Below are 27,890 nucleotides of genomic sequence, written 5' to 3' on the forward strand. Positions count from 1 at the left end.
TAAATAAGAAACCAGGAAAATAAGTACACAGAAACATTTCAGCAACTAAAATCCATGATGGGAACAGCTGCTGGTGGAAGGGACTGGAAGCAACCACATTTTCACTGGATGCAAACTGCAAACACTGACAGAAAAAAAGAATCCACAGTGAGGAGTCAGAAATAGAACATCTCTGCCCTCTGGGGGAGCAGACGGCTAATGACACACCACTCCTGATTCTCCCTAGGGCACTGAAACAAACAACACAGCTATAATCAGTTTCCTAAGGCACACCAGCCTCAGGCCCTGAAACATCCACGGGATCTTCCTTGTCTCATCAATTAGATGCAGACGCTGACTCTAGGAACGTAAACAAGGTCACCTGCTTTCTTCTCCAGCCTCATCTCCACTCTTCTCTTTAAACACATCCTGTTCCGCCAAACACTATCACCTGCTGTTTCTCATTCTCCTCTGTGCTGTGCCCTCTGTTCTCTCCATCTGAAATGACCCTCCCTCGCCAATGCCCTTAGTACTTGCAAATGCCCATCCTCATGGCTTCTAAGCCATCCCTATTTAAAATCTCAACTGAGGGTAACCTCCCAATACTTTTGCTTTCTCGGAGCACTTTTCACTTTTCTACCTTCTATTACATTCTTCACAAACCTATTAAGAGCCATGGAGAAAAGGTTTGGGGCCCAAATTAGAAATTATCTGCACCTCCCACTCCCACCCCAGCAAAGTACAAAACAGCTAAATATCCTCCCAGGGTATTTTTATTGAAAAGCTACACAGTTCACCACCAGCTCCTTTCTGGACAGACACCGGCCAGCCCTGCACCTAATACTGCTGCTACTAATTTGTAAGTTAGTTGAGGGTCAGGATTGTGTGCACACCTAGCAAACCCAGAGTGGTCACAGCCAGGAGTCAGTGCTCAAGCAGCAGGATTGCAAGCATGAAGAGAACACAGAACATTCAAGTTTCCACATAACGGAAAACAAAAACACGGCAACATCACACGATCCTAGCAATTCTGCCTTGGGAGCTGTTTGTTTGCTTAATTCACGATATAAATAGCCAACCACGGTCAATATCATTATCTTGGGCTCAAAAGAGTAAGGTACCCTTTTAGGCTGACTGAGTTGCCAGGAAAAAATACAGCAAAATCCAACCTTGTGAAGCTATAAACATGCACAAGGTGTCTTGCTGATGCTATCACAACTAAGTACAATCCTCTGGAAACAGGTGGGCAGTAAACATCAAGACCCATCAATGACTTAACACAAGGATGTAATTCAGAAGAAGACAACATGCTAAGCATACAAACATGCTGTTTTACATGGAAAAACTAGAAAGTCTAAACAGAGAAATGCTTAAGTATGGTCTGTCAACGCAAAAAATGACATGCCACTATCAAAGTAATAAATATGGGCTACTTTTGCAAAAAGCAATAAAGTGAACATAGCTATATATGGTTAAAAACTAAAAAAGAGCTTTAAGAAATGACAGTGCTGATGGGTTAATGTCATGGGCTGAATCGTGTCCTCCAACAAATTCATATATTGAAGTCCTAATGCCTAGGTACCTCAGAATATGACTGTATTTGGACATAGGGTCATGAAAGAGGTAATTAAGTTAAAATCAGGTGATGAGGGAGGGCCAGTCCTACCAATCTGACTGGTGTCCTTCTAAGAAGAGGAGATTAGGACACAGACACAGAGGGAGACCATGTGAAGACACGGGGAGAGGACGGCCATCTAGATGCCAAAGAGAGAGGCTTGTAGAGAAACCTGCCCTGCTGACACCTTCATCAAGCCCTTCCAGCCTCAGAATTGTGCGAAAATTCATTTCTGTTGTTTAAGCCACGGTGGCCCTTTGTTACAGCAGCCCCAGAAAACTAATACAGTTAATGTGGCTTGATTACAGGTAAGATATTTTTCTTCTTCCAATTTCTTCCTAAAATATTTTAGAGTTGATTTAATAACACTGGTTCTAGCAACATGAATATCCTCTGCCGAAGCTTATTCTCTCTCCTCTCCGTGTTTTCGTTTTGTTTTGTTTTGTTTTTTAACATGGCCTCACAAAGGAATGGGAGCAGGATGGGAAATTTTCAGCTTCGTGATGCTGAAAAAATGCCAATACCAGGATTTTCACTCCACAGTAGACCACTCTAAAGGACAGACTGGATAAACATGAACTCCAGAAAGCTCACTGTCCTAAGCACCTGGCCACATATTCCTCCAGTTACTTATAAGAGTTACCCAGCGCGTCTCCTGAAGCACACCTGTCCACCAGGGAGGGTCCAGCCTGTCCCTAACGCCGCAGTGCCCTTTAAACATCAGGTCAATAGTTAGCTAAACACCTCAAGGTTCTGGCACCCTAACTTGAATAAGAGAGAGTATTTTCAGAAATGGGGAAGGAGTCTGATCAAAGCCTCCTGAGGGTGGGAAGAGGAGCAGGAGGGCACAGAATGCTGCCTGCTTTGCAGCTCTGCCTAGAACTCTCCACATCCTGGGCTCAGGGTCCGTTAGTATGGCACAGGCCAGGTGAGAAGAGGCAGGAACAGGTCCCCTGACTTCCAGGGTACAGAGGAGTATGACCAGGCAGAGCCAGGAGGAGGCTCGGCAGGGGCGGCTCAGCAACATTCTCAAGACAGGCAAGATCCAGGAAAGTAGAGCAAAAGATGGGCAGGCAGATGGAAATCAGAGATGGATTCAGTGTAGGCAGGACTCTCTTCTCAATTTTTCTCCTCTCTTTCCCCCAGAGGGAGAGGGCTGAGGCCTGAGTGGGCCTCACGGAGGGTGTCCTCAGAGGTGGGCTGCAATCCCAGGGGTGGGCCTCAGGGCTGGGACTCCAGTCTTAGAGGCAGCCTAACAGGAAGAGGTCAAAGCTCAGATAAGGATCCTAGAATAGATGCCCAGGGCCCTTGGGTCTGGCTACCTGAACACAGCAGGAATCTGGTCACCAGACATGGGGCACAAGAGCACATGGGGGACTTGCAGCAAAACTGACTTGTTGCTGGTCACCTAAGCAATCAAATTAGGAGTTTCTTATTTACCTGGCCTAATGCATACCAATTAACAATAGGTGCTCAATAAATGTTTTCTGGATGAAAGAGAAAAATTAAGGAATTAAGGACAAGTAAAATGCACTCAGTAGTGATAGGCTTGGCTTCACGGCCTGGGGTTAGGGTGGGTGAATGGAGTAAGTCAAACCCACTGTGGCATGCCGAGGGACAAAGATAGGGTAAGTTGTGTCATTAATGAGTCCCAGTGCCACTGAAAGCATGTCAGGCTGCCTGAGCTCCCATGTCTGAGCTGAAGTGTCAGGTCTAGTTCAGAAAACAGCCTTCCTTGGGTCAACCTTATCTGCATCAGGCCCCACTCAGTCCTCTGTCTTCTCTGGAAAAAAGGAGGAGAAAGAGAAATGAAAACAAAGAAATGGGTGGGGGGTTTCAACACTCATCTCCCTGCTTAAGTCCCCAGCTTTCTTTTCCCAGGTGGGTACTCAGAAACTCTTTTACTCTTAAGAACCTCAAGAATCTTTCCCTTAGGAATGCTAAGGGCTTCTCATCAACTGTTTTAAAGTAGGGGAGCGCAGCAAGCAGACATACAGTACAGGACTAAATAGTAACAGTGCCCAAGTATAATCAAGTCTCAAAATCGTAGATGAGGACAAGAGGAATTCACATATTTCCGATGCAATCAGCCACCTACAGAAACCTCCTCTTGAGAAAGAAGTAGTTTTGGGTCCTCAGGACCACACACACATACATAGTCGTCCTTGCAGATAAATTTCATTACAGTGAAAGGATCCAAGCCAGAGAAACAGACACAGGTAGAGAGTCTGGAGAAAGCTGTGCAAGGGCTTTCTCTTGTCTCTCCCTCCTGTGAGGGTGCACCCCAAGCACACACCCCTTACAGCAGCAAGCAATGCAGTAACACGAGAGTGATGTCTGTGTCAAGATTTTTACTGGGGGCTGGTCATTTAGGCACTGCCTGCCTAGCAACCATCAAAATTCCAGATTCCCAGAAGGAAAGCAGGTGCTCACCATAAACCATGCTGCTTACACAGAGTCAGACACAGTGAACCATCCTGATCAGTTAGAGAATGGAAGGAACGGTTCAAGCACAAAGTTCCCGATGCCAGCCAAGGGCCAACCTCGCGAGCAAGCCCTTTTGCAGACAGCAGCCCCGGGGACTTCCCTGGTGGCGCAGTGGTTAAGAATCCACCTGTCAATGCAGAGGACACGGGTTTGATCCCTGGTCCAGGAAGATCCCATATGCCGTGGAGCAACTAAGCCCATGCGCCACAACTCCTGAGCCTGTGCTCTAGAGCCCGTGCACCACAACTACTGAGCCCGTGCGCCACAACTACTGAGCCCGTGCACCACAACTACTGAGCCCACACGCCAGAACTACTGAAGCCCATGCGCCTAGAGCCCATGCTCCACAACAAGAGAAGCCACCGCAATGAGAAGCCCGTGCACTGCAACAAAGAGTAGCCCCCGCTTGCCACAACCAGAGAAAGCCTGCACACACCAACGAAGACCCTATGCAGCCAAAAATAAATTAATAAATCAATTAATTAATTAATTTTAAAAAAAGAAAGAAAGACACTGGCAATAATAACCTAGTTTTTTGTTTTGTTTTGTTTCTTTTGTGGTACGCGGGCCTGTCACTGTTGTGCCCTCTCCCGTTGCGGAGCACAGGCTCCAGACGCGCAGCCTCAGCGGCCATGGCTCACGGGTCTAGCTGCTCCGCGGCATGTGGGATCTTCCCTGACCGGGGCACGGACCTGTGTCCCCTGCATCAGCAGGCGGACTCTCAACCACTGCGCCACCAGAGAAGCCCGCCTAGTTTTAATTTTTAAAAAAACACCAGCCCGGGCTCTGTTAACTCTTTCCTGCTATGGTTTGTAAATGAGCCGATGAAACTGAATGGTATTAGGGAGCCCAACCTAAAAGCTGCTTTAATTCATTGTAAAACATTGTGTAATCTTGATTACCCAAGCATTACCATAAGATACAAAACTATGCTGCAGTTACAGAATGTTCTTGTGACTAGTGAAGAAGACTGAAGAAGGCGAGTTGAGCTGAAGGTGCATTTTTCAGTTACTGAGTGAGGAAGGGTGCTGCCACTCCTAGAGCCACAGGACCCTGTTTAAGATCATCCAATTCCCTGCACCCTCTTCTCCAAGTCCAGCAAGCAAACTTCTGATACAACTTTTGGTCCTCCTCCTAAGAAGAGAATGTGCTGACTAGCTGGCATGGATTTGATTCAATAAAACAGCACTGTGGTCCATCACTCAGCCTCATGCAATAACAGTGATCGTTCATTAGGCACCCACCTGCCTCCCTTTATTCATTCTGTCATTCTGTCAATCTTCGCAATACTTGTATCAAGTATGGCCCTTGTATTTTGCAGGGGAAAGCAGAGGATCAGACTGGTGAACTGACCTGCCCAGACTCACACGAATGTAAGTGAATGACACAGGATTTAAATTCAGGTGATCTTATGGCTACAACCCATAGTCTTTCCATTCTATTGTACTCCTCCTTTAACTAGAAGTCAGGCTGGCATCAGTCTCCCAAGACCTGCTCACTGTGCAAGTCTGAGAACCTACAAAGCCAAGGAAGGACGAGGTCACTCTGCCAAGGTGTGTGCAACAGCCTTTTAGCTTCACTTCCCTCACCAGAGCCATAAAACCACTCCCAAGCGCTCTTCTGCTGTCAGACAACGTTCTTTCCATCCACCAGGAAGCTGTAGGGAAGAATAATCCCATCCCTTCGTGCTCACTCATCATCACGCCCTGGTAGGGGAGGAAAGCTGCCCTTTACTGTCCACCTACTCTGAGTCTAACTCTGGGCCAGGCACTTTCTGCCTGAACTCATTTAATGCTCAAGAACCACTTCATTTCACAGATAAGGACACAGAAGCTCTGAGGGTTACAGGAACGTCCAAGACGACATACAGTGACGGTGCAGGGACGTTCCGACTCTAAAAGCTGCGTTTTTCCCACCGTCCCAGGCACTCTTGAGGCTGCCTTTCACCTTTCTCCCAAGATAAGGAACCCCCGGGGCCTGAATTCTTTTCTTCAAACACCCTCTCTCAGCCGGTCTAACGCCCCCTCTAGTCTCAGAGAAAAACAATGCGCAGCAAATGTGCGTCTCAGAAACCGCTTCCAAATACGCTACTTCACCCGCCCTTCACCACTGAGGGCAAAGCGCGGAAAAGCGCCCCTTCCCCGAGAACGGCAACGCCCCAGAGTCAAGAAACAGAAGACAGGGCGAGTGGGGAGCCGACCCCAGGCTCGACCCCGGCCCTCGGCTCTGCCCGTGCCCCTCGCCGCCGCCCCCGCCCGGCGGTCACCAGGCGGCCCCGCGGCTCAGTCCGCCCGAGCTCACGGCCCCGCCCGCCACAGGGCCCCAGACCTCCGCCTGCCAGCTCCCCGGCCCTCGGCACCTAGCCGCGCCGGCTCCTCCCTCAAGAGCACCCCGCGCCCCCGGCAGCCGGGACCCCCTCGGCCTCCCGCAGACCCCCGCCCCGCCTCCCGCGCCCCAGGCCCCTCCCCCTGTCAGCCCGCGCCCAGCCGCCGAGCTACCTTCTCCAGGGATGCCGGTCTCTGCACGGCCAGGGAGCGGGCCAGCGATAGGACCGTGTTGAAATAAAAACCCCGTGACGCGCCGGAGCCCGAGCCGGAGCCGCCGCCACCGCCTCCCCGGGCCGCGGCCGCCGCCATCACCACCCCGCGGCACCGCCCGCCGGCTTCCCTCACCGGGATCGCGACAGCCGAAGCTCACGGCGCAGGCGCGGCTCCATCCGGCCTCCCCGCCACGTGACCTCTCTGTTGCCGACGCAAGCGGGGCGTGGCCTCGGGCAGATCCACCGCTGGGGGGTGCCGGGAGCCGTGCGGCCTGCGGCGGTCGCGAGCGCCGGGCGTGGCCCCCTCCCCCCGATGCGGTGCACGATGGTCGGCTCCGAGGCAGGGCCTCCGCAAGCTTCTGGCGGAAGGAGTTTGCGCGGCGCCGGCTACGGGCGTACGGGAGCTTCTGTAGGTTCTCTGCGATACTGCAGCTGCCCCGTGGTCAGAGAGCGCCCCTCGCCTCGGCCGCGCCCGGCTCCTCCCGCCTGCTCCAGGCCGAGCGCTGGCGCCATGTCGGCCTATCCCCGAAGCTACAACCCGTTCGACGACGACGCGGAGGACGAGGGCGTCCGGCCGGCGCCGTGGACGGACAACCGCGACCTCGCGGACTGGCCCGGCGCTCCCGCCGACCGGCAGCAGGCCCTGCGGCAGGAGGTGTTGCGCCGGGCCGAGGCCACGGCCGCCAGCACCGGCAGGTCCCTGTCCCTGATGTACGAGTCCGAGAGGATCGGGGTCGCCTCCTCCGAGGTGAGTCCGCGGTCGCCGGGGCTCCTGGGGGCTCGACCGGTCAGCCAGGACGGGTCTTGTACTTTGGTGACTGGACGGTCGGTAACAATCTGTTAGCTACGTAGAGACGCGCGTTTTCACACCCGAAAGGGGCAGTTTGCCCCTGGCGATCTCCTGAGCTTAGTCCACAGGGTTGTTGTTTTTCTACGCGTCGTCAGGAGTCATTTCCACGCTGTTCGGTCCAGGTAAGTAGGGATTCTAGACAGCAGACCCCGGGTTAGGGACGTGGAGGGTCTGTTTCTTTTACACATTCCCTGGACATAAGCCTGGCCCGTGGCTTCAGCCCTTCCTCCTGGAGTGACCCAGCGAGGGCTGTGCCTGCTGGTGTCAAGCGTCCGAGGAGATGGACCTTGGGTTCTTACCGGCACTGAGCGCTCCTCCGCCTCGCTAGGAGGGGAGTGAAGGTCTTGTCTGCCTGGACACTGCTGAGTGCGCCGGAGCCCGAGTCTGGTCGAGTCTAGGGCCTTACGTTTCCTTCCTGATCCCGACGAAGATGTCCTAGAGAGACGGGGGCGGCCTGTGACTGTTTGCCGTCCCAGCTTAGCTTCTGCAGTTCTTCTTAACGTCCATAGGTGGTTTCAGAGAGTAGGACCTTGGGTAAGAGCTGTTCTTTCTTAGGCACCACATTCTCGCCTCAGCGTACTAATGACAGTTGTGTTGGGCATTTCTTTAGAAAGTTTTAAAAAATGTAATAACCTGTGATTGCTATATCAGCTAAAAATAATTCTATTTAAGCATTTGTAGTTATGGAAGCTAAAGCATCATGTTCTTCCCTGGGTCTCTTCGTAATTCTTTTCTCTGGGAAAGTTCCTTCTGACCTGGTCACTTACAGTCTTGGCCAGTCTTGAGGTCCATCCCATCATTCTCCCGTTACCACCTCCTTGGGTTATCTCCCTTCCCCACTTCTCCTTATCACCCGATCTCTCAGTGGCCCACCTGCCTGTCTTTAGCCTCATTGAGGAAGTTTTGCTTGTGTCTACTGGATTCCTACATTACAGTCTAAATGGAAAATGTTGACTTAAATTTGGGAGGATTGCCTTAGGTCTTAGGGCCCAGGTGGAGGGGTCACTTGATTAAGGGTCCCAGGCCCAAGGAAGCCAACTAAGAACTGTTTAAAAAGCCATCTTTGGGGACTTTCCTGGTGGTCCAGTAGTTAAGACTGTACTTCCAATGCAGGGGACGCGGGTTCGATCACTGGTCAGGGAACTAAGATCCCACATGCCAAGCAGCACAGCCAAAAATAAAGACATCTTTGGCAACTGAGAACGGGTGAAGTAGGAAATCAGAGTGACAGAAAGTAGAATACTGTGGCAGAGGATACCCTGGATTCTGGCTTCTAAGGCTAAGGTGTAGATAGGAGGAGGAGGAGGGACTTCCCAAGGAAGAGAAGAGTCACGCAAAGGCACTGGCCCAACGCCACAGCTCCTGAGCAGGAAAGTGTTGCCCAGGAAGCCTTCCAGGAAAGGGCCTGGAGGAGGAGCTTAGGACCCAGTACAGTCAGAGGGAAGGTCAGGAGTGCCAAAAACACAGAGGATAACGTTGTTTCATAAGGATTGTGGTGACAAACCCCATGCTGCCCCCAAAGTTCCTTCTTTCCTATAATGGGGGCCATGAGAGCAAAGGCAGAGTGGCACCTCAGGCCGTGAGGCTTGGCATGGCCAAGCCAGGTGTTGCTGTGAGAGGTACGGTATGATCATGACTGAGCAGGTGACAGGCTCTGTCATCAGTGCGATTACACATGGAATTTTTCCAGGATTGAATCAGTTCTCAATTATTGGAGGCCCTGGGAGGCAGGAATGGTCAGCACCCCCGTCTCCACCCTACCCCATAATCTCCAAGTTGTCTTACTGTCTTTGAATCCCTTTCATCGCTCTTTCATTCCCCTGGGGGATTGGGGGGGGGTTGGTGGTGGCCTCTGTCCCAGCAGACCCACATCACCACTAAACTAACCTCCTAACTTAGACAGGTGCCCGTCACATACCCAGCTGAGAGGTGCCAAAACAGGACATATGTTTTAGACACTGAGGACTTGACTTTTTTAGGCCCAGCATGGCAGCAGCGGCAAAGTTACTTAGTCAGGTCACCTCTAGTGAAGGAGAGCTGCCCTTCTCCTGAGAAACCTGTAGGGTTCACCTCTCTGGAAGGCTCTCGCCTCAGGTCCTGACCCCACAGGATAGAGGAGAGGTGGGCCGGCCTGGGGAGTACAGTGCAGAACCATAGAGACTTGTAGGCCACATGGCTTTTCCACTTCTCAGGCATGATTTGTTTCTTCTTTTCTTTCCCTAAGGTATAATTTTTGTGAAGTGATAATCTAGTCACAGGGTTCAAAATTGAAATGATACAGAAGGCCGTGAAGGCTGCTCCCACCTGCTGCCCCCCTACCCCCTGCCACTCACCTTCTGTTCCTGCAGTGTCCCTGTGGAGATATTCTGTGTATAAAAACATGCTTAGGGCTTCCCTTGTGGCGCAGTGGTTGAGAGTCCGCCTGCCGATGCAGGGGATGCAGGTTTGTGCCCCGGTCTGGGAAGATCCCACATGCTGTGGAGCGTCTGGGCCCGTGAGCCATGGCTGCTGAGCCTGTGCATCCGGAGCCTGTGCTCCGCAGCGGGAGGGGCCACAACGGTGAGAGGCCCATGTACCGCAAAAAAACATGCTTATACTTATCTTTTTCTTTTTTTTAATAATTTTAACTTAAGAAGTGTTCTGTATATTCCACACTGCACGTTGCTTGACAAGGTGGAGGGCATTCCATAGCAACACGTGATGCGCTGCTCTTTTTTTTTTTTTTTGGCCACACCGAGTGGCTTGTGGGATCCTAGTTCCCCAACCAGGGATTGAGCCCAGCCCAGCAGTGGAAGTGCAGAGTCCTAACCATTGGACTGCCAGGGAAGTCCCATGCTCTTCCTGCGTCGTGGTCCCTCTAGTGGATGGCTTCTGTTTCTGCGACCAGTCCCCTAATGGTTTGCCTGTTTGTGTCCCACGTGGACGCAGTCTTCATGTGCCCTTTCACCACCCTGGCCAAGGAGACCGACCGCCTGCCCCCTCTGGCTGCTGAGCACGCGCCAGTGATGTTTTGTGGAGCCCAGGGTCTCAGTTCAGGGAGTCCAGCAACAAACCTTGGATGAGGGCCTGAGTGGCCAGCTTGGTTAGCATCAGCAGAAGGGGAGTCGGGCCAGGATGCTCTCAGCAGCCCGGCCAGCACATCCTGCACACGGTCTCGTGTGGGGCCCCCTCACCTCATTGAGTCTTTCCAGCACTCGACAGTCGCCAAACCCTGCTGGGCCTTCAGTTCAGAGAGGTGGGCCACGTGGGGACGGACACCTGTGCAGCCTGGGAACGGAGGCCATCGCAGCCCTCTGTTCTGGGTGTCCCTGTGAGTTGGGGTGGTGCCCTCATCCTCTGGGCAGACCCGTCCCCTCTCCAGGTGAGGGGCTGTACTGACCAGAGCCTCACCTCCAATGCAGCCCGGGCTGGTTCTGATGCAGCCAGAGTTCTTAGCACAACCCTATCCTGAAGCAGAAGCTGATGGAGGGAGACAATCAGCTGCTCGGTTAAGTAATTCCTAGTAGATTTTATAAAGGATCAGTGATTGAATTCGACTGTTAAAAAGTTCTAGGATCAAACTTGCTGGCTTCTTAGCTGTGAGGCACCTTGTGAGGCCGGGTCTTTACCGTCCAGGCAGGTCATACATCCCACACCAGCGCCGTGGCATCTGGCTGTGTCTGCTGCTCCTTCCTAAAATGTTCACCCGTGGCCTCCATGGTGTCTGGGAGACCTTGCTTTGCTGACCAGGAGTTGTGCTGGGGAAGCCCAGGGGCTGTCTTCTCTGCAGCCTTCTGCCTCTGAGAGTGAGAAGTGCTGTTTAGAGGTGTTGTGGGGGTCCCCAAGAGCACCCTCAGGTTTAACGATTCCCTAGAAGGACTCAGAATTAGTAGAGCTGTTATACTCACGGTTGTGGTTTGTTACAGCAAAAGGATGCAGATTAAAATCCTCAAGGGAGACAAGCTGGTGGGCAGAGTCCAGGAGAGCAAGCACAGCTTCCCTTTGTCCCCTCTCTGTGGAGTTGTGTGTGCAGCCTGCACTCCCCCCACTGTGACGTGGGACATCCAGGAGGCACGGCTGCCCGCCTGGCTGACTAGAGTCTCCAGCCCCTCCAGAGGTCACACTGTGTGGCTCAAGGCCCCCCACCCTGTAAACCACATTGCTGGTGCAGACTGTCAGGCTGACCTGAGGACTCTGGGAAGCAAAGTCACTCTTCAGGCTAATACGAGGGCAAGGAGCCAGACAAGGCCTTTCTCGGGAACACACGGTATGAGCGGCCTGGGCAGCCTGCACATGCAGCGAGGGGCACCAACCTTTGCCCTTGGTGGTTCTCTTGCCACCTAAGACCACTCTACACTGTCACTCCTGCCGGGACGGAGCCCCGCATTCAAGCATGTTCCCCGCCAGCTCCTGCGTCCCTGCTGGTGCGTATGTGTGTCATGCTCCCTGGGAAGGGGAGCGACATTGATGGGGGTAACTCTCAAGTTTCTAGATTCAGCGTATCGACTCCAGATCAACCTCTGCCTGCTGGTTGTTCAAAACCAGAGTTTAATCGCAATCAGGACGAGACACTTAATGCTGGCACCTTCCCCTCCAGAGCTCGGGCGGGACTCAGGTTAGGGTGGGGGCTGCGCCATCCCCAAGTGCTGGCTGAGGATTTACAGAGAGCCTTCCTCTGCGGGTGACGGGGAGCTACAGAAGGTGCAATGCCATCACGTCTCATCCTCCCTAGGAACTCGTGCGCCAGCGAGGGGCCTTGGAGCGCACAGAGAAGATGGTGGACAAGATGGAGCAGGATCTGAAGACCAGCCAGAAGCACATCAACAGCATCAAGAGTGTGTTCGGAGGGCTCGTCAATTACTTCAGAACCAAACCCTCAGAGACCCCACCTGCGCAGAATGGCACCCTTGCCCCCCAGCCCAGCAGCAGGTGAGCGGTGCCCGTCTGGCCGGAGCAAAGCAGCAGAGGGGGGTTTAGTGCGGGTGGCCGAGCCTTTCAGGACACTTCTCATGCCTTAAAGGGACCAAAGGACCCTGAAAGTTACTCACTGGGAGGGATTTGTCTTCAGACATTTTGAAACAAGAAGCGTTCTCCACTGCTCTTGATTGTGTGATGTGACTGCTGTTCAGTCTGCAAACTGTGCGTGAATTGGGTCTCCATAAATTACTGCTCCTGGTAATTTGAAAGAGAGAATGTTCACTCTAATCAGTATAAATGTGACTCACTTCACAGAATTTTTGCTTTAAAAAGTTTTCATGTCCAGCTTCCCCATATCTAATTCAAGTTGCCCATTGATTATCATTTTAAAATCAGAGATTATTTTCCTCAAAATTTTTGGCTAGAGGTATAATAAAATCATACTGCAATTTTGGCTGGCATATAAATGCCATGTGTTCAAACGTAAAATAATTCAGTTTCTGCTAAAACATGATTGTTGCTCATATGTCAGATCATTGTATCTGTCTTTTATTATAAAGACAATATCACCACATTACAGAAAATCTACACCTTACCTACCGTAACACAAAGAATGTAGGTTGCTCCCCTTATTCAGTGTTTTCATAATTGCAGTTAGAATATTCATTTGGCTTTGTATCTTGGTCAGAAGAGGCATTTGATTTTCTCACATGGGCACTGTTAGAAAAGACTGCACTGTCACAGGTGCTTTTCCTTTCTAAAAGTTTTTTTCTTCTCGTAACTTTTATCCAAAGATTGAAAGAAGCCATAAGTACAAGTAAAGACCAGGAGGCACAGTACCAGACCAGCCACCCAAACCTCAGGAAGCTCAATGACTCAGGTCAGTGCTCCCGCCCACACACGGGTTCTGCGGGGACACCTTGCACTGGGTAGGGGCGTCGGGGGCCTCAGTGCCTCTCTCAGGGAGCAGGGGGTGTGCGTTATGGCAGGTTCAGCCCTGCTCCCCCATGGAGGGAGGGATAAGGGAGTGGGAGCCTGGCCTGTATAGCTCTGAGATCTTCAGGCAGGGAAACACCTATGCTGAGTAGGATATGACCCCCCGGACATCCACGCCTTAATCCCCAGGCCCCAGGAATATGTCAGGTCACATGGCAAAAGGGGAATCGTGGTCGCAGAGGGAAGTACAGTTGTTGATCGGCTGACTTGAGTTGGGGAGATTATCCTGGGTTTTCCGGTTGGACCCAGTGAAATCGCAAAGGTCCTTTGCAAGTGGGAAGGAGGCAGAGGAGAGAGTGATGGAGTGAGAGATTTGAAGGTGCCGGGCAGCTGGCTCTCAGGTGGAGGAGGGGCCGCTGCTAAGGATTGACCTCCAGGGGCTGGAAGGGGCCGGGAATCGGATTCTCCCTAAGTGCCTCCAGGGGAACCAACCCCACTGACACCTGGGTCTGAGGACGGGGAGACCCAGGTTGGACGTCTGACTTCCAGAACCAAAGGATGGTTTGTGGTATTTTGTTGCAGTGACAGAAGGAGGCTAATGTAGCCCCTGAGCCCCAGTGGGCGCAGAAGCGGCCGTGTGGACAAGGAGTGTGAGATAGGAGGTGTTTTGTGTCAGATTGTCCCATTAATATCAAATGATGGGCCCAGGAACATCCCTCATCTGGAAAGGAATCAAGGCCTCCCGGGGGCTCTGTCGACCCCTAGAGAGCCAGGCACATTGGAAGTAACCAGATGCTTCCTGTGCCGCCTGCGGGCACAGCCGAGGGGAGGCCTGGCGGAGGAGGGCCCGGAGGTTCATCTGGGAAGGCAAAAGCTGCAGAGGAAGTGGGAGAAGACTGTGCGCTGAGGGGCTTCCGTAGGCCATGCTGAAGGAGAGACCCCAAGTCTAGAAAGAGATGGTCCCCAGAAGACATACCCTGGGTGACAGGGCTTTTCTGTGTACATTTGGAAACTGAGGTTCAGAGAAGATTTCTGGGGGCAAATGTGCATCATTTAACGTTTCTTTTTCCGGAGCCTGTGTGGGTTTGCGTGGTGGCTGCTCCAACTTCCATACCATTACGTGCATGAATCTCTTTCCTGAGCTCGAGGGTCCGTGGCTGACCAGGTGACCCATAGGCTGGGGTTCTTTGATCTCCGAGGGGCTGCCCTCAGGAAGCGTCTCCCTCCCGCCCCTTCCCTGTCCCGCCTGCCTCTCTCAGTGGCCTCAGAACCAACCGCCTTAGTCCTTCCACCCGTTTTCCAGATTAAGATGAGTTTTGTGAAGCGGCATTTCAAGTGTGTCAGTTAACCGTCCTCCTGGTGTTTCTTTGTCAACTCAGACTCCATCCCTGGAGGGGCCGATTCTGCCGTGAGCTCCGAGGCTTACCCAAGGAACCCGCACCTGCGCACCTGTCACCAGAGGATTGACAGCAACCTCGGTAAGACCAGAGCACCGCCACCAGCACCACGGCTTGCGTGCACCGGGGCCCCCCGTTGTCCACCCCTGCACACACACACGCACGTGCGCGTGTGCAACATCCCAGCCCCTCGCCCTCTCTGGGGTCTGCCCGCTTGTCTCCGTCCCCACCTCTTGTCTGGGAGGTGACAGCGACAGGGTCAGGGTCTGGGGACTACGCTGTGCAGCCTGGGCTCTGCCCACCCCCCTCACCACCCGGCCATGCCACCCTGCTTCCTCCGTGTGCCCTGGGCTCGGGCAGGGTCAGGTGAGCAAAACTGGAAGGCTCGCGGGAGGCAGCCCAGCAGGTCAGGCATACATGGGGCCAGCAGCACCTTGGCCGCGTGGCCAGGCACCCTGCTTCCTGGGCCTCGGGCTCCAGGGCGCCCTGTTGTAACCACATACCTGCTGGCTTCTCTGGTGTCTCCCTAACCAGTCTCCAGAAACACAGGAGAAGTTCAGTTTTGTCCCTACTTTACACCCAGGGCCCAGAAGGCGAAAATGGAGAGAGGAGGGGGTTATTTGCAGTCGGGTGGAGGAGTTGGCCCCTCAGCAGCCCCCTCTGACCTTTGCTTCCTGTGTGTGAACCTCCCCCATGGCCACCCAGGTTGCTTGCCAACCCTCCTTCCCCTTAGGGGATGGCAAAGAGGGTGAGACAGAAAGGAAAGCTTCCCCTGCTCTCTCCTCCCAGGGGACACGGGCCCCCAGCTCTCCCAGGGCAGTGCCCACTCCAGCAGCCCGGGCTACTGGTACAGACAACACGTGAGGCAGACCCACATCCTTTATTTAACCTTCATTTAACCTTTGTTTCTCAGCACATAGACTCATTGTAGAAAACTGTGAAGTTAGGCAAGTGCCCTAAGGAAACCAACACCCAAATTCCACCGTCCAGCAGTGACAACTGCTTTGGTGTCATTCCTTCTGTTTCTCCACCCTGAACCTCAACTGCTGTCTGCCCTCGGAGCCCAGGGGCACCCCGGAGGTCACTGCTTGCTTGTCCTCTGGACTCGGCCCTGGAGCCGAAGGCATCAGGCAGAGGGTGTATCTGCCAGGCCTGACTCCAGAGAAACACAGGGACTGGCGGGCCCCCCATCCTCCCCACCAAAGGTTTCCCCACCAAGAAAGGCTGGCACTGGTGCCTGCTGGGGGGAAGACCTATTGCAGGGGGCGAGATTCAGGAATGCAGGGAGTGCAGCAGGAAGAAGACCAAGGACAGCCTACCCCAGAGGCTGAGGGTGTGCATTGGGACGGCAGGGTGAGCGGGACACAGAGCAGCGCAGGGGACCCCAGCACAGCCGTCCATGGGCCCTGCTGATGGGGCCACACCACTGCCCCGGGCAGGTCCCTCTGCCTCCTGGACGCCCGGCACTGCTGGCGGTCCCTTGCCAGGCGGCCCTCCCTGATCCAGCTTCTCACCGCAGTGCAGCTCCTTGTGGGTCCCAAGCCGTCGCAGCTGCCGGCAGCTCCATGAGACCTGGGTGGCCTTACAGCTGTCAATGTCCATGGGACACAGGGGCACAGGCTTTCTTTTCTTTTCTTTTCTTTTCGTTGTTTTTGTTGCGTTGGGTCTTTGTTGCTGCATGCCGGCTTTCTCTAGTTGCAGAGAGCGGGGGCTACTTTTTTTTTTTTTTTGCGGTACACGGGCCTCTCACCGCTGTGGCCCCTCCCGCTGCGGAGCACAGGCTCCAGACGCGCAGGCCCAGCAGCCATGGCCCACGGGCCCAGCCGCTCCGCGGCACACGGGATCCTCCCGGACTGGGGCGCAAACCCGCATCCCCTGCATCGGCAGGCGGACTCCCAACCACTGCGCCACCAGGGAAGCCCCGGGGCCTACTCTTTGTTGCAGTGCACAGGCTTCTCATTGCGGTGGCTTCTCTTGTTGCAGAGCACGGGCTCTAGGCATGCAGGCTTCAGTAGTTGTGGCACGCGGGCTCAGTAGTTGTGGCACATGGGCTTAGTTGCTCTGTGGTACGTGGGATCTTCCTGGACCAGGAATCGAACCCGTGTCCCCTACATTGGCAGATGGATTCTTTTTTTTTTTTTTTTTTTTTTTTTTTTGCGGTACGCAGGCCTCTCACTGTTGTGGCCTCTCCCGTTGCGGAGCACAGGCTCCGAACACGCAGGCTCAGCGGCCATGGCTCACGGGCCCAGCCGCTCCGCGGCATGTGGGATCTTCCCGGACCGGGGCACAGACCCACGTCCCCTGCATCGGCAGGCAGACACTCAACCACTGCACCACCAGGGAAGCCCTGGCAGATGGATTCTTAACCACTGCGCCACTAGGGAAGTCCCAGGAAGACCATTTCTAAAAAATCTGATTCTGCTTAGATTTATGGTGCCATTGCCAGCTATTTGTGTATTTTGACCTTTTTCACTTAATGTTTTATCTTTAACTTAGTGAAAAGGCTTACAAAGCACCACCTCTTCTGTTTTCCCCCAGCTCTTTCCTAGTAAAAGGGCAGAAAGCAGCTCTGGATGTGACCCCGTCCCCATACCCTGTGCACATGCACACACACATTCAGGGCACACACATGCACGCACACACACACACACACACACACACACACACACAGGGAAGGGGCTTTATATTCATCTGGACAGAGTCAGTCACGTCACGACTCCCTTCTGCGGTCTGCACAGCCCCATCAGGGGACCCCGGGCCCCTTGGCTGGTCTCCTCCCCACTCATGGTCAGTTCTTTCTTTGTCACTGTGCTAAGGAAGCCCTTCACATACTCGAGGCTGACCGTGTTCTTATAGAATTTATTTCTCTTAAAAATGAATTGAGATTGATTTTTACAACTTTTTTAAAAGAAGGGAAATACTTATTATAAAGACTGGAAAAGCCTGAGCTGTATCTCAGATGTGTTTCCAAATGGGGGTCTTCCTCTTTGCCACTCTGGACCTGTGCTTGACCCAGCTTTAGGGAGCTGGGGATGTAAGGTTCAAAGGCAGCTGAAAGGTGTGTGGCTCTATATGAATTTCTAAAATAAACACCGTGTACTAATAGTGGGTGTCCTGGTGGGTGGCAGGGAGGAGTGGCTTTCCTGTTAAGCGCTACTGCTTTCTCTTCACTTGCGCATGTTTTGGAGCATGTAACCAACGCCCTGGCATCTGGCCTGTCTTCCAGGAAGGAGGGGTCAGTGACTGCAGTGCTGCCGAGCCCATGGGGGGAGCATCTGGGGTTGCAGGTCCCGATGCTGTGACTTGGCTCAGGCCCGTGTGTGCTCTCCTGTCCCGCAGATGAGCTGTCCGTGGGCCTGGGCCGGCTGAAGGACATCGCCCTGGGGATGCAGACAGAGATTGAGGAGCAGGACGACATTCTTGACCGCCTCACAACCAAAGTGGACAAGTTAGACGTCAACATCAAGAGTACAGAGAGGAAAGTTCGGCAGCTTTGAAGACGGAGGCGGATTTCCACTCCATCGTGATGAAAAGATTTGAAAGGTCTTCTTTTAAACGCCCAAGAAATTTCAGTTATTACTTTAGAATGTGATTTCACATGTGTTTGCAAATGTTGTAACAGAGTGGGTCTCAAAAGAGGTTTTGTTGTAGAGAAAGCATGTGCCCCACTTCTCTGAGGGCCCTGACTAGAGGTGTGCGGGCAGAGTGGTGGTCATGCCGGCCTCTGCTTCCGTCTGTTGTGCTTCTCGTCCCCAGGCCTCCGCGAGGTAGAGCGCTGAGGGCCATGTGACCCGTGTTTGTGGGCATCCTTCTCCCCACGAGCACATTGTGATGCTCTGAGCCCCTTGGCAGGCGTTTGATTTTAGTAGGAGGGGGTTCAGACCAGCCCTGCTCACTGTGACGCCTGGAAGCACATAGGGAGCTAGGTGAGCCCCGCTGCCCCTGCACAGGGTCAGGAACACATTCTGCCCTGGCTGGAGGCTCCCTGGCCCGCTGTCTGAGGCCTGCAGAGCGTGAGAGAGGAGCATCACACAGACGTGCTCCACCAAGCTCCCTGCCCTCAGGTCATCTGGACCAGGCCCCCCATCCAAACATGTTTACTCGGTGCCTGGGGTCCCCTGGCCCATCCAGGATTCCCACCCACTCTTCTGTGCTGCTGGCAACATGCCTTGACCCATCACTTGATTCTCTGGCCCCAGTTTTAGGACTGGAGCTCCACTAATGACACTGACTGTGCACAGAAGGATATGGCTTTAAAAAAAGCCCAGATGTTATCATTCTACCTGGCCTAGCTTGTTCTCTCTTCATTTTACAAAAAAAGAGAATCATTTAAAAGTACTAATTAAAATTGATTTCTGTACTTAAAGGAATTTCTTGATGTTGGTACCTCCAACAAAATAATTGAAGCCACGAGGTCCTGGTCTTTTTAAAAGCAAATAAATTAAAATATTTTGAAGATGGTGAAAGGGACTGATTTTAATAAGACAGATTAGGTTGGAAACCTTAAAATCACAGTGCCTTTCACCCTGAAACCTGGCCCCGGCACGGTGACCTTCACCACTTTGGTTCAGTAGAATATAAACAAAGTCCCTTAAAGCAAAGGAACGTCTTTAAGGGGCAGCAGCAATGCAACAGCGTTTATGTAGCAATTCAAATATAAAAGTTCCATTCCATAATGCCTGACTTTCCTAAAAACACTGACAGCCTCTGTGGCCAGATACATCTTTCTGTCATGTTCCAGCCGCCCTGCGAGTCTGACCCACATCACTGGGAATGTCACAGGGCGTTTGGATGCTGTGGAAGGTAATCAGACCCACATCTGCTTATCACAAGCCCATCATGGTTGTTCTCCTGGTAACTGGAAAAAGGAAGAATTTTACATGTCCACCCGGCCCACACTGAACGAGTTCACAGGGCTTCCAGCAAAAAGGCTGCTCCAAAGCGTGACACCAGGATGCAGGGCAGCCTGGGGGTGCCCGTCCACCCGGCATGTTCCAGGGTTTTCCTCCCTGACGCCTTCCTCAATGGGTGTCATGATAACTGTTCCTGCTCCTTGCCCTCAGGCATAGACACGTGGAGATTAGTCAGCACGCCTAGACCTGAGCTTCTCCGTTCAAATAAATACAGACAAAGGCCACTTGCAAACACTGTCTGCAGCCCTCCTCTCACATAATGGGGTTAGTGATTTAACCAATTTGAAGCAAAGTAGCACCTTATTTTGTGTCTTTTGTTGGATTGATGAAGCCCATCACCACCACCCCCTTTTTTACCCCAAGCTGTGGAGGGAGAGTTGCCCTCACTCTTCTAGAAACGTTTCCCTCACACATGTCTCCCCGTATATTTGGTTCTGTTCTTGTTCAGATCCTTCATTCTAAAGCCTGGGCCAAGGGCCTGTCTCATCCTCGTGCTGGGCAGCATCTCTACCGGGTCCCCACCTGCTCCCGCACCCACTGAGGGCCAGTGGCTGCTGCTTCACACAGCAGAGCCGCTCACACTTTCAGAGAACAAAGCAGGACCAGAGGAGCCTCCAGGACCTACGTGTGGTAACTGTGAGCAGAGGAAAACTCTGCCCTCTGGACGCACGTGTCAGGGAGAAATGGGGGTACCCGGCCGGGGTTGTCCTTCTTGCCACATGGGGTCCAGAAGACAGATCTGGAATTCCATGGTCAACCTGGAAACAAACTGTGCCTTCCAAAAAGTGGCTTTTCTAACTCAAGGTTGGTTACATGTTAAGTGTGCTCCTAACTTAACAATAAGCGCGTTTTCCTTCGGAGGAACTTTTTAACGTAGTGATTTGTAGTTAACAGTGGCAGGTTGCCTCGTGGACGTCTTTTTTGTGTTATATAGGAAAGGAGACCTGAATTTACCTCAGGTGGCAAGAATGGAAGTACATAAGTGCTTTTTTTTTTTTTTTTTTGTGGTACGCGGGCCTGTCACTGTTGTGGCCTCTCCCGTTGCGGAGCGCAGGCTCCGGATTCGCAGGCTCAGCGGCCATGGCTCACGGGCCCAGCAGCTCCGCGGCACGTGGGATCCTCCCGGACCGGGGCACGAAACTGCGTCCCCTGCATCGGCAGGCGGACTCTCAACCACGGCGCCACCAGGGAAGCCCACATAAGTGCATTTTAATTTCTCTTTCTTTAACTTCTTTTTGTGAATATGTGATTTTAAGTGTACACCACAGCAATTTAGTAAAAATCTTATACTTTGCCTACATAGGCCTTTTCTGCAGAATTTTTAAAGTTACCAATGTTGTTAAGCGTCTTCAGCTCTGATGGGTGAAATGTGCACAAAACGATGAGCGAGTCATTAAAAGTGCACATGGGAGGAGGAGCTTCTGCTCAGAGTGTGTCAGAGCAGCTCTTGTACTTCATGCCTTCAACTCAACAAATGACCATATTCCTTAAAATAAAATGTGAAGTTGTTTTTTAATCAAACTTTGCCTTCTGTGAGGTCCTTTTCAAAGAGCTGGTGTCGGGGGGGGATCCCTCCTTGTTGAGTCCTCAGGTGTTTGGTTCTGGCTGCCACGTCTCGTGCTTCTTGAAAGCCTGTCAATCCATCTGTCCTGCCTCCCGGTGCCTCTGCAACGCTGTCCAGCTCAGGGCTTGGCACACCCTCAAGGTCCAGAGAGTGGATGTTTTAGGCTCACAGGCCAAACAGTATCTTCACGTCATCTTCGCTGTGTCCATCCCTAATGACCTCACTTTAAGTTAATTACCTCTGTAAAGACCCTGTCTCCAAATGTCACGTTCTGAGGTTCTGGGGGTTTAGGGCTTCAACATATTAATGTGGAGGGGGGTGGCAGGAACGTGACATCTGACAGCCTTTATCTCCTTGGTGGGAACAGAGAAAGAGGACGGTAGAGGTGGATCATCAGGGAAAGGCTGTCGAAGGCCCAGCTGAGATGGGGACTCAGAAGGACCCTAGTAATTAACACCTTTTATAGAGTTTTTTAAATAGTGGGGTTTCCAGCCCTGGAGTCACCAGGTGCTTTCGTGGCTGGAGTTCAAGAGCAGGCCTCCTGCCTGGGGCTGCCAGCAGAGCCGAAGAAGGCAAGTGAGAAGCCAGAGCTCTGGCCTGAGGCCTCGGGAGAGGGTCTGGCTCCTTGATTGGATCACCAGGCTGAAGTGTGGGCGCTGGCCCTGGAGCTTGGAGCAGAGGATGACTGACACAGATCTTTGCACTTTAGTGCCTCGGATTCTCCCAGAAGAATTCTCCTGAAGTCTAGGCAGGACCCGACTTGAAAGTAGGCCAAGAGCCAGGAGTGAAGCAAGTCGCATGAACGTGCACAACACTGCTTCCCCCACAGAGGTGGATTTTAGGGCTTTGGACCCGCAAAGGCCAGAGACAAACCTCAAACCAGGGGCACCTCCAGGCCATTTAGAAATTAAGTCAAAATCAAGTTCTGCTAGGGTTTGATTGACTTTGTTTTAACATTTTACTTTGAAGTTTCAGTTCTTGGAGACAGGCTGGTGCTAATCATGCCAACCCACCACTTAAAAACCTGCTCTGGGGCTTCCCTGGTGGCGCAGTGGTTGAGAGTCCGCCTGCCGATGCAGGGGACGCGGGTTCGTGCCCCGGTCCGGGAAGATCCCACATGCCGCGGAGCAGCTGGGCCCGTGAGCCATGGCCGCTGAGCCTCCACGTCTGGATCCTGTGCTCCGCAACGGGAGAGGCCACAACAGTGAGAGGCCCGCATACCGCAAAAAACCTGCTCTGGTTCCCACCATGGTTACAACAACAGTGCTTTTAGGGGAGCTAGCACATGATACTACTTCCACAGCCCCAAGTGGGGGTTCCAGGCCCACAGGCCAGAGCGGGCCAGTTTCTTACAGAGACTCACCAAAGTAACAATGACTATTTAATTTTATTTTTTATTATTTATTTATTTTTGGCCGCACCCCACGGCTTGCAGGATCTTAGTTCCCCAACCAGGGATTGAACCCAGGCCCCAGCAGTGAAAACACCGAGTCCTAACCACTGGGCCACCAGGGAATTCCCAACAACGACTTTTTAAATGAGCTAGAAGGCCATAATTACTCATTTACAACAAGAAATATAATTGTCAAACAATTTAAGCTGGAGTGTAAGCTGCAAAGTCGATGGGACTCCGGAGCTTGTGCCCAGTGCAGGGTGAGCACTCAGCAGGTTTCTGTAAATGAATGGCTTAAAAAAAAACGAAGGTCAGAGGGGAGTGAAATTCTTGTCCAGTGGGTACGTGAAAATGTGCTCAACATCACTAGCCATCAGGGAAATGCAAGTCAAAACCACAATGAGCTATCACCTCACACCTGTCAGAAAGGCTGTCATCAAAAAGAAAACATAAAGAGTGCTGGTGAGGGGCTTCCCTGGTGGCACAGTGGTTAAGAATCCACCTGCCAATGCAGGGGACACGGGTTCGATCCCTGGTCCAGGAAGATCCCACATGCCACGGAGCAACTAAGCCCACATGCCACAACTACTGAAGACCGCGTGCCTAGGGCCCATGCTCCACAGCAAGAGAAGCCACCGCAATGGGAAGCCCACGCACCACAACGAAGAATAGCCCCTGCTCGACGCAGCTAGAGAAAGCCTGCACACAGCAAGGAAGACCCAGTGCAGCCAAAAATAAATAAATAAATAAATAACACAGTGAGATATCACCTCATAGCCGTCAGAAAGGCTATCATCAAAAAGACAACAAATAAGGGCTTCCCTGGTGGCGCAGTGGTTGAGAGTCCGCCTGCCGATGCAGGGGACACGGGTTCGTGCCCCGGTCCGGGAAGATCCCACATGCCGCGGAGCAGCTGGGCCCGTGAGCCATGGCCGCTGAGCCTCCACGTCCGGAGCCTGTGCTCCGCAACAGGAGAGGCCACAACAGTGAGAGGCCCGCGTACCGCAAAAAAAAAAAAAAAAAAGACAACAAATAAAAAGTGTTGGTGAGGATGTGGAGAAAAGGGGAGACCCCTGTGCGTGGTTGGTGGGAATGTGAACTGGTGCAGCCACTGTGGAAAACAGTGTGGAGGTTCCTAAAAAAGTTAAAAATAGAACTATCATATGATCCGGCAATTCCACTTCTGGGTATTTATCCAAAGGAAACGAAATCACTATCTTGAAAAGGTATCTGAACCCCAATGTTCACTGCAGCACTATTTACAATAGCCAAGATGTGGAAGCAACCTAAATATCCATCGACAGATGAATGGAAAAAGAAGATACGAGATACACACACACCCGAATATTATTCACCCATAAAAAATAAGGAAACCCTGCCATTTACAATAAAATGGATGGAACGTGAAGGCATTATGCTAAGTAAAATAAGTCGGACAGAGAAAGACAAATACTGTATGATCTCATTTATATGTAGAATCTAAAAAAAACAAAAACAGGTTCTTCCCTGGTGGTGCAGTGTTTAGAACTCAGTGCTTCCACTGCACGGGGCACAGTCGATCCCTCGTCAGGGAACTAAGATCTTGCAAGTCACGTGGCGGAGCCAAAACAAATAAATAAATAACAAAATAAAATAAAAACAGAGAACAGGGTAGTGGCTGGCAGAGGTGGGGAATGGGGGTGGGTGAAATGGGTGAAGGTAGTCATAAGGCACAAACTTCCAGTTATAAATAAGTTCTAGGGATGTAATGGGCAGCATGGCAACTGTACTTAACAACACTGGATTGTGTATTTGTATACTGCATACTTGAAATTTGCTGAGAGTATAAATCTTAAAAGTTCTCATCACAAGAAAAAAATGGGGGGAGAGGGATAATTGGGAGTAGGGGATAAAAAAATTAGAAAGAAAATTGAAACATATGAGGTGATGTCTGTTAACCAAATTTATCATCATGAAGGGAGCTCAGCTCGGTGCTCTGTGATGACCTAGATGGGTGGGATGGGGCGGGTGGAGGGAGGTCCAGGAGGGAGGGGATATAGGTATACATATAGCTGATTCACTTCATTGTACAACAGAAACTAACACAACATTGTAAAGCAATTACATGCCAATAAAAATAAATAAGTAAAAATAAATTTTAAAAATTTATCACGGTGATCATTTCACTATATATACATATATTGAAACATGTTGTACACCTGAAACTATTACAAGGTTATGTGTCAATTATGCCTCAGTTAAACTGGGGAGGGGGAGTGAAATTCTCACTACCACTGCAAAGCCCATTCCCTCCCTGCAGGAAGGCTGTTGGAGAAGCCAGGTTAAAATCAGAAGATCTCTTGGTGCTTAGTCCTCTGTAGACTGAGCACCACCAGGCAGGGCTGTGTGGTTTTCACCTTTGCACCCCCCCAGCTCCCAGAAGATGCTCAGCACACATGGGCCAAGTGTATTCACCCCCTAAAAGTCCATTATCTCAGGATCTTAGAAAGGGCTTCTTTCCTGAATTCCGGTAAGGGGCAGTTTTAGTCTGGTTTTCTTGAATATCTACCCAGAAGTCATTTTTCTTCTTCCTGATGCCAAAGCCCCAGTCTTGTTCAGTGCAAGTCAGGCAAGGGTGGCCACTCTTGCCCGGTCGCTTTAAGAATAAGAATGTGACCCAATGGGTCATGGGTCAGGGATGGGAAGGGGAATCTCTCTGGAGGTTTCCAGAGGAAGTGCTCTTTGCTCTTAAAAAGGGATACAAAGGAACAACAGTCCTTCCTCCACTGGGCCTCGTCATGACCGGATTGGGTGAGGCCTGGGGTAATTGCAGCCACCTAGCCGCCAGCCAGAGGATGAAGCCAAAATCTGAAGGTATTTAGACCAAGAAAATCAGAGGAGGACTTCCCTGGTGGCACAGTGGTCAAGAATCCGCCTGCCAATGCAGAGGACATGGGTTCGAGCCCTGGTCTGGGAAGATCCCACATGCTGCAGAGCAACTAAGCCCATGAGCCACAACTACTGAGCCCATGTGCCACAAATACTGAAGCCTGCTGCATCTAGAGCCCATGCTCCACAACAAGAAGCCACCGCAATGAGAAGCCCGTGCACTGCAACAAAGAGTAGCCCCCGCTCTCTGCAACCAGAGAAAGCCCGCGTGCAGCAATGAAGACCCAACGCAGTCAAAAATAGATAAATAAATAAATTCATTTTAAGAAAAAGAAGAAAGAAAATCAGAGAAGCAGACCCAGGGTCTGGACATCCTGGTTCTTGAGCTGCCTGACTACAGCCCTTGTGTTATGGGGAATGACAGATACCCTTACTGCTTTGACTATTTTGAATTAGGGTTTCTAATCATCACAGCAGAAAGCTGGCCTAGGAAAGATGGTTATATCATGGGTCCATGGTAAGTAAATTCTCCTAAGGTCACTGAGTCATTCTAGAGCTGCAGGAATGGAGCCATCTGATTGCCTAATCGCAGGAGGGTTGAACCCCAAGCTGAGTCATCACTGCTTTTTAATAGGATTTGCACTGGGAATTAAGAGGATCCTAGGTGATCTGGGGGGTTAAACAAAAACGAAGTCTTCATTTTCAGAAGCCAAGATGTTCAGAGGAACTGCTATTATGATGGGTAGGAAACTGAAATGTGTAAAGAGGGACCTGAGTAGGAAAAAAAAGGGTTCATGCGCACAGGCTCCAGACGCGCAGGCTCAGCGGCCATGGCTCACGGGCCCAGCCGCTCCGCGGCATGTGGGATCTTCCCGGACCAGGGTGTGAACCCGTGTCCCCTGCATCAGCAGGCGGACTCTCAACCACTGTGCCACCAGGGAAGCCCCAGGCTAGCTTTTGAAGGTTTCATTTTGTGTGAGGAAAGGGATTGAAGTTTTCTGTCCACCGCCTGCATCATTAAAAGGATGTTCCCTGGGAATTCCCTGGCAGTCCACTGGTTAGGACTCTGCACTCTCACTGCCAAGGGCCCAGGTTCAATCCCTGGTTGGGGAACTAAAATCCCACATACAAGCCTCGAGGTGCGGCCAAAAAATAATAATAAAAAAAACTTCAAATAAAATTAAAAAATAAAAGGATGTTCCCATATAGAGATGAGAGCACAAGGAAAAGCTATTTTAAGAAACTTTGTCCCTCAAATAGAGGTGGTAATCCCAGGATGTGATGCAAGACTCTCGCAGCAGGTAAGCCAGAGTCCTAGTTTTTTTCAGGCAAAAATCTCTAGTTCTGGCTCTCACTATTACAGAATGGCCACCCTGCCTCCCGTAATAATGGGACCTAAGTATGGCATAAATGCTATATTGTAGATTGAAAGTTATCTTAGAATGAGAATCAAACTACTACTATTACTTAAAAGGCAGGGTTTCAGCTGCAGGACAAGTCAATCACCATTGTCCTACTCATTGTGGAAGGGAAAAGGTATTTCTCTCAGATGGAAAGTCAAAACTGAGCAGGAAATCTCCAGGAAGTACAAATCAGGCTGCACATTAGAATTAGCTAGGGGCTTCAGAAAATTCTGACATATGAAAAGATTCTCAACCTCACTCCTAATAAGAGAAATGCAAAATTAAACTACTCTGAACATTTTTTCCATCTATCAGGTTGCAAGAATCTGAAAGTTGGACATATAATTACACCAATATCCGGTTCTCCTCTACTTCTGAGAATATGAAGAGAATGCAATTCCTGCTCTCTCTTCATTTAGGCTTGTCATGTGACTCATCCTCGTCCGTAAAATGCAAGCAGAATTAACCTACTTCCTCTGGGATGAAACATTTAATAGCTGGTGCTATTCAGCTAAAGAGACTCTCCAGTTCTGCTCCCCAATTCAACAATAGTGAGAAGTTCAAGTGTTGTGCTTGGTATAGCCTCGGGACCGTGGTGCTTCCACCAGCGTGGATTGCTGAGTCGGTGCTCAGAGGAACATGCCCTGTCTATGACTAAGTCAGAAATAAACCTTTCTTGTATGAAGCCACTGTTGCATACACCCAGCCTGGTCTGACACACACTGTTGATGAAGCTGTGGGAAAACAGGTGTTCTCTTCTGTTACTGCTGAAGGACAAAACAGTGTGTTACAGAGGGCAAGTTGACCATATCTGTGGATGTGCATATATCCTTTAATCTGCAGTCCCATTTCTGGGAATTCATTCACAGAAAGACCTGCTCTTATAGACTGAATGTTTGTGTCCCCCCAAAATGCATAAGTTGAAACCTAATCCCCAATATGATGATGGTATTTGGAAGTGGGGTCTTTGGGAGGTGATTAGGTCATGAGGGTGGAGCCCTCATGAATGGAATTAGTGCCCTTACCAAAGAGACCCCAGAGAGCTCCCTT

General features: G+C 51.4%; 2 protein-coding genes across 4 annotated transcripts in view; one reads left to right on the top strand and one right to left on the bottom strand.

Moving 5' to 3' along the window:
- PI4KA (phosphatidylinositol 4-kinase alpha) overlaps positions 1–6,744 on the bottom strand; it is a 94,947-nt gene extending 88,203 nt beyond the window's left edge. For 2 of the 3 annotated variants that reach the window (XM_060028499.1, XM_060028497.1), the window contains exon 1: positions 6,580–6,744. In XM_060028499.1, the coding sequence (XP_059884482.1) occupies positions 6,580–6,717 (138 nt within the window). In that variant the 5' untranslated portion in view covers positions 6,718–6,744. The remainder of the gene's footprint in view (positions 1–6,579) is intronic. The other variant, XM_060028498.2, reaches the window with a different exon arrangement.
- Positions 6,745–6,933: 189 nt separating this feature from the next.
- Positions 6,934–21,127, top strand: SNAP29 (synaptosome associated protein 29). The gene is made up of 5 exons (XM_060028502.1): positions 6,934–7,368; positions 12,182–12,378; positions 13,161–13,246; positions 14,682–14,780; positions 18,039–21,127. Exons 1-5 carry the CDS (start codon positions 6,934–6,936, stop codon positions 18,194–18,196), a joined length of 975 nt encoding a protein of 324 aa, XP_059884485.1. The 3' UTR covers positions 18,197–21,127.
- Positions 21,128–27,890: the final 6,763 nt, after the last annotated feature.

This window comes from Delphinus delphis, chromosome 13 (genome assembly GCF_949987515.2).
Source record: "Delphinus delphis chromosome 13, mDelDel1.2, whole genome shotgun sequence".
Taxonomy (NCBI): domain Eukaryota; kingdom Metazoa; phylum Chordata; class Mammalia; order Artiodactyla; family Delphinidae; genus Delphinus; species Delphinus delphis.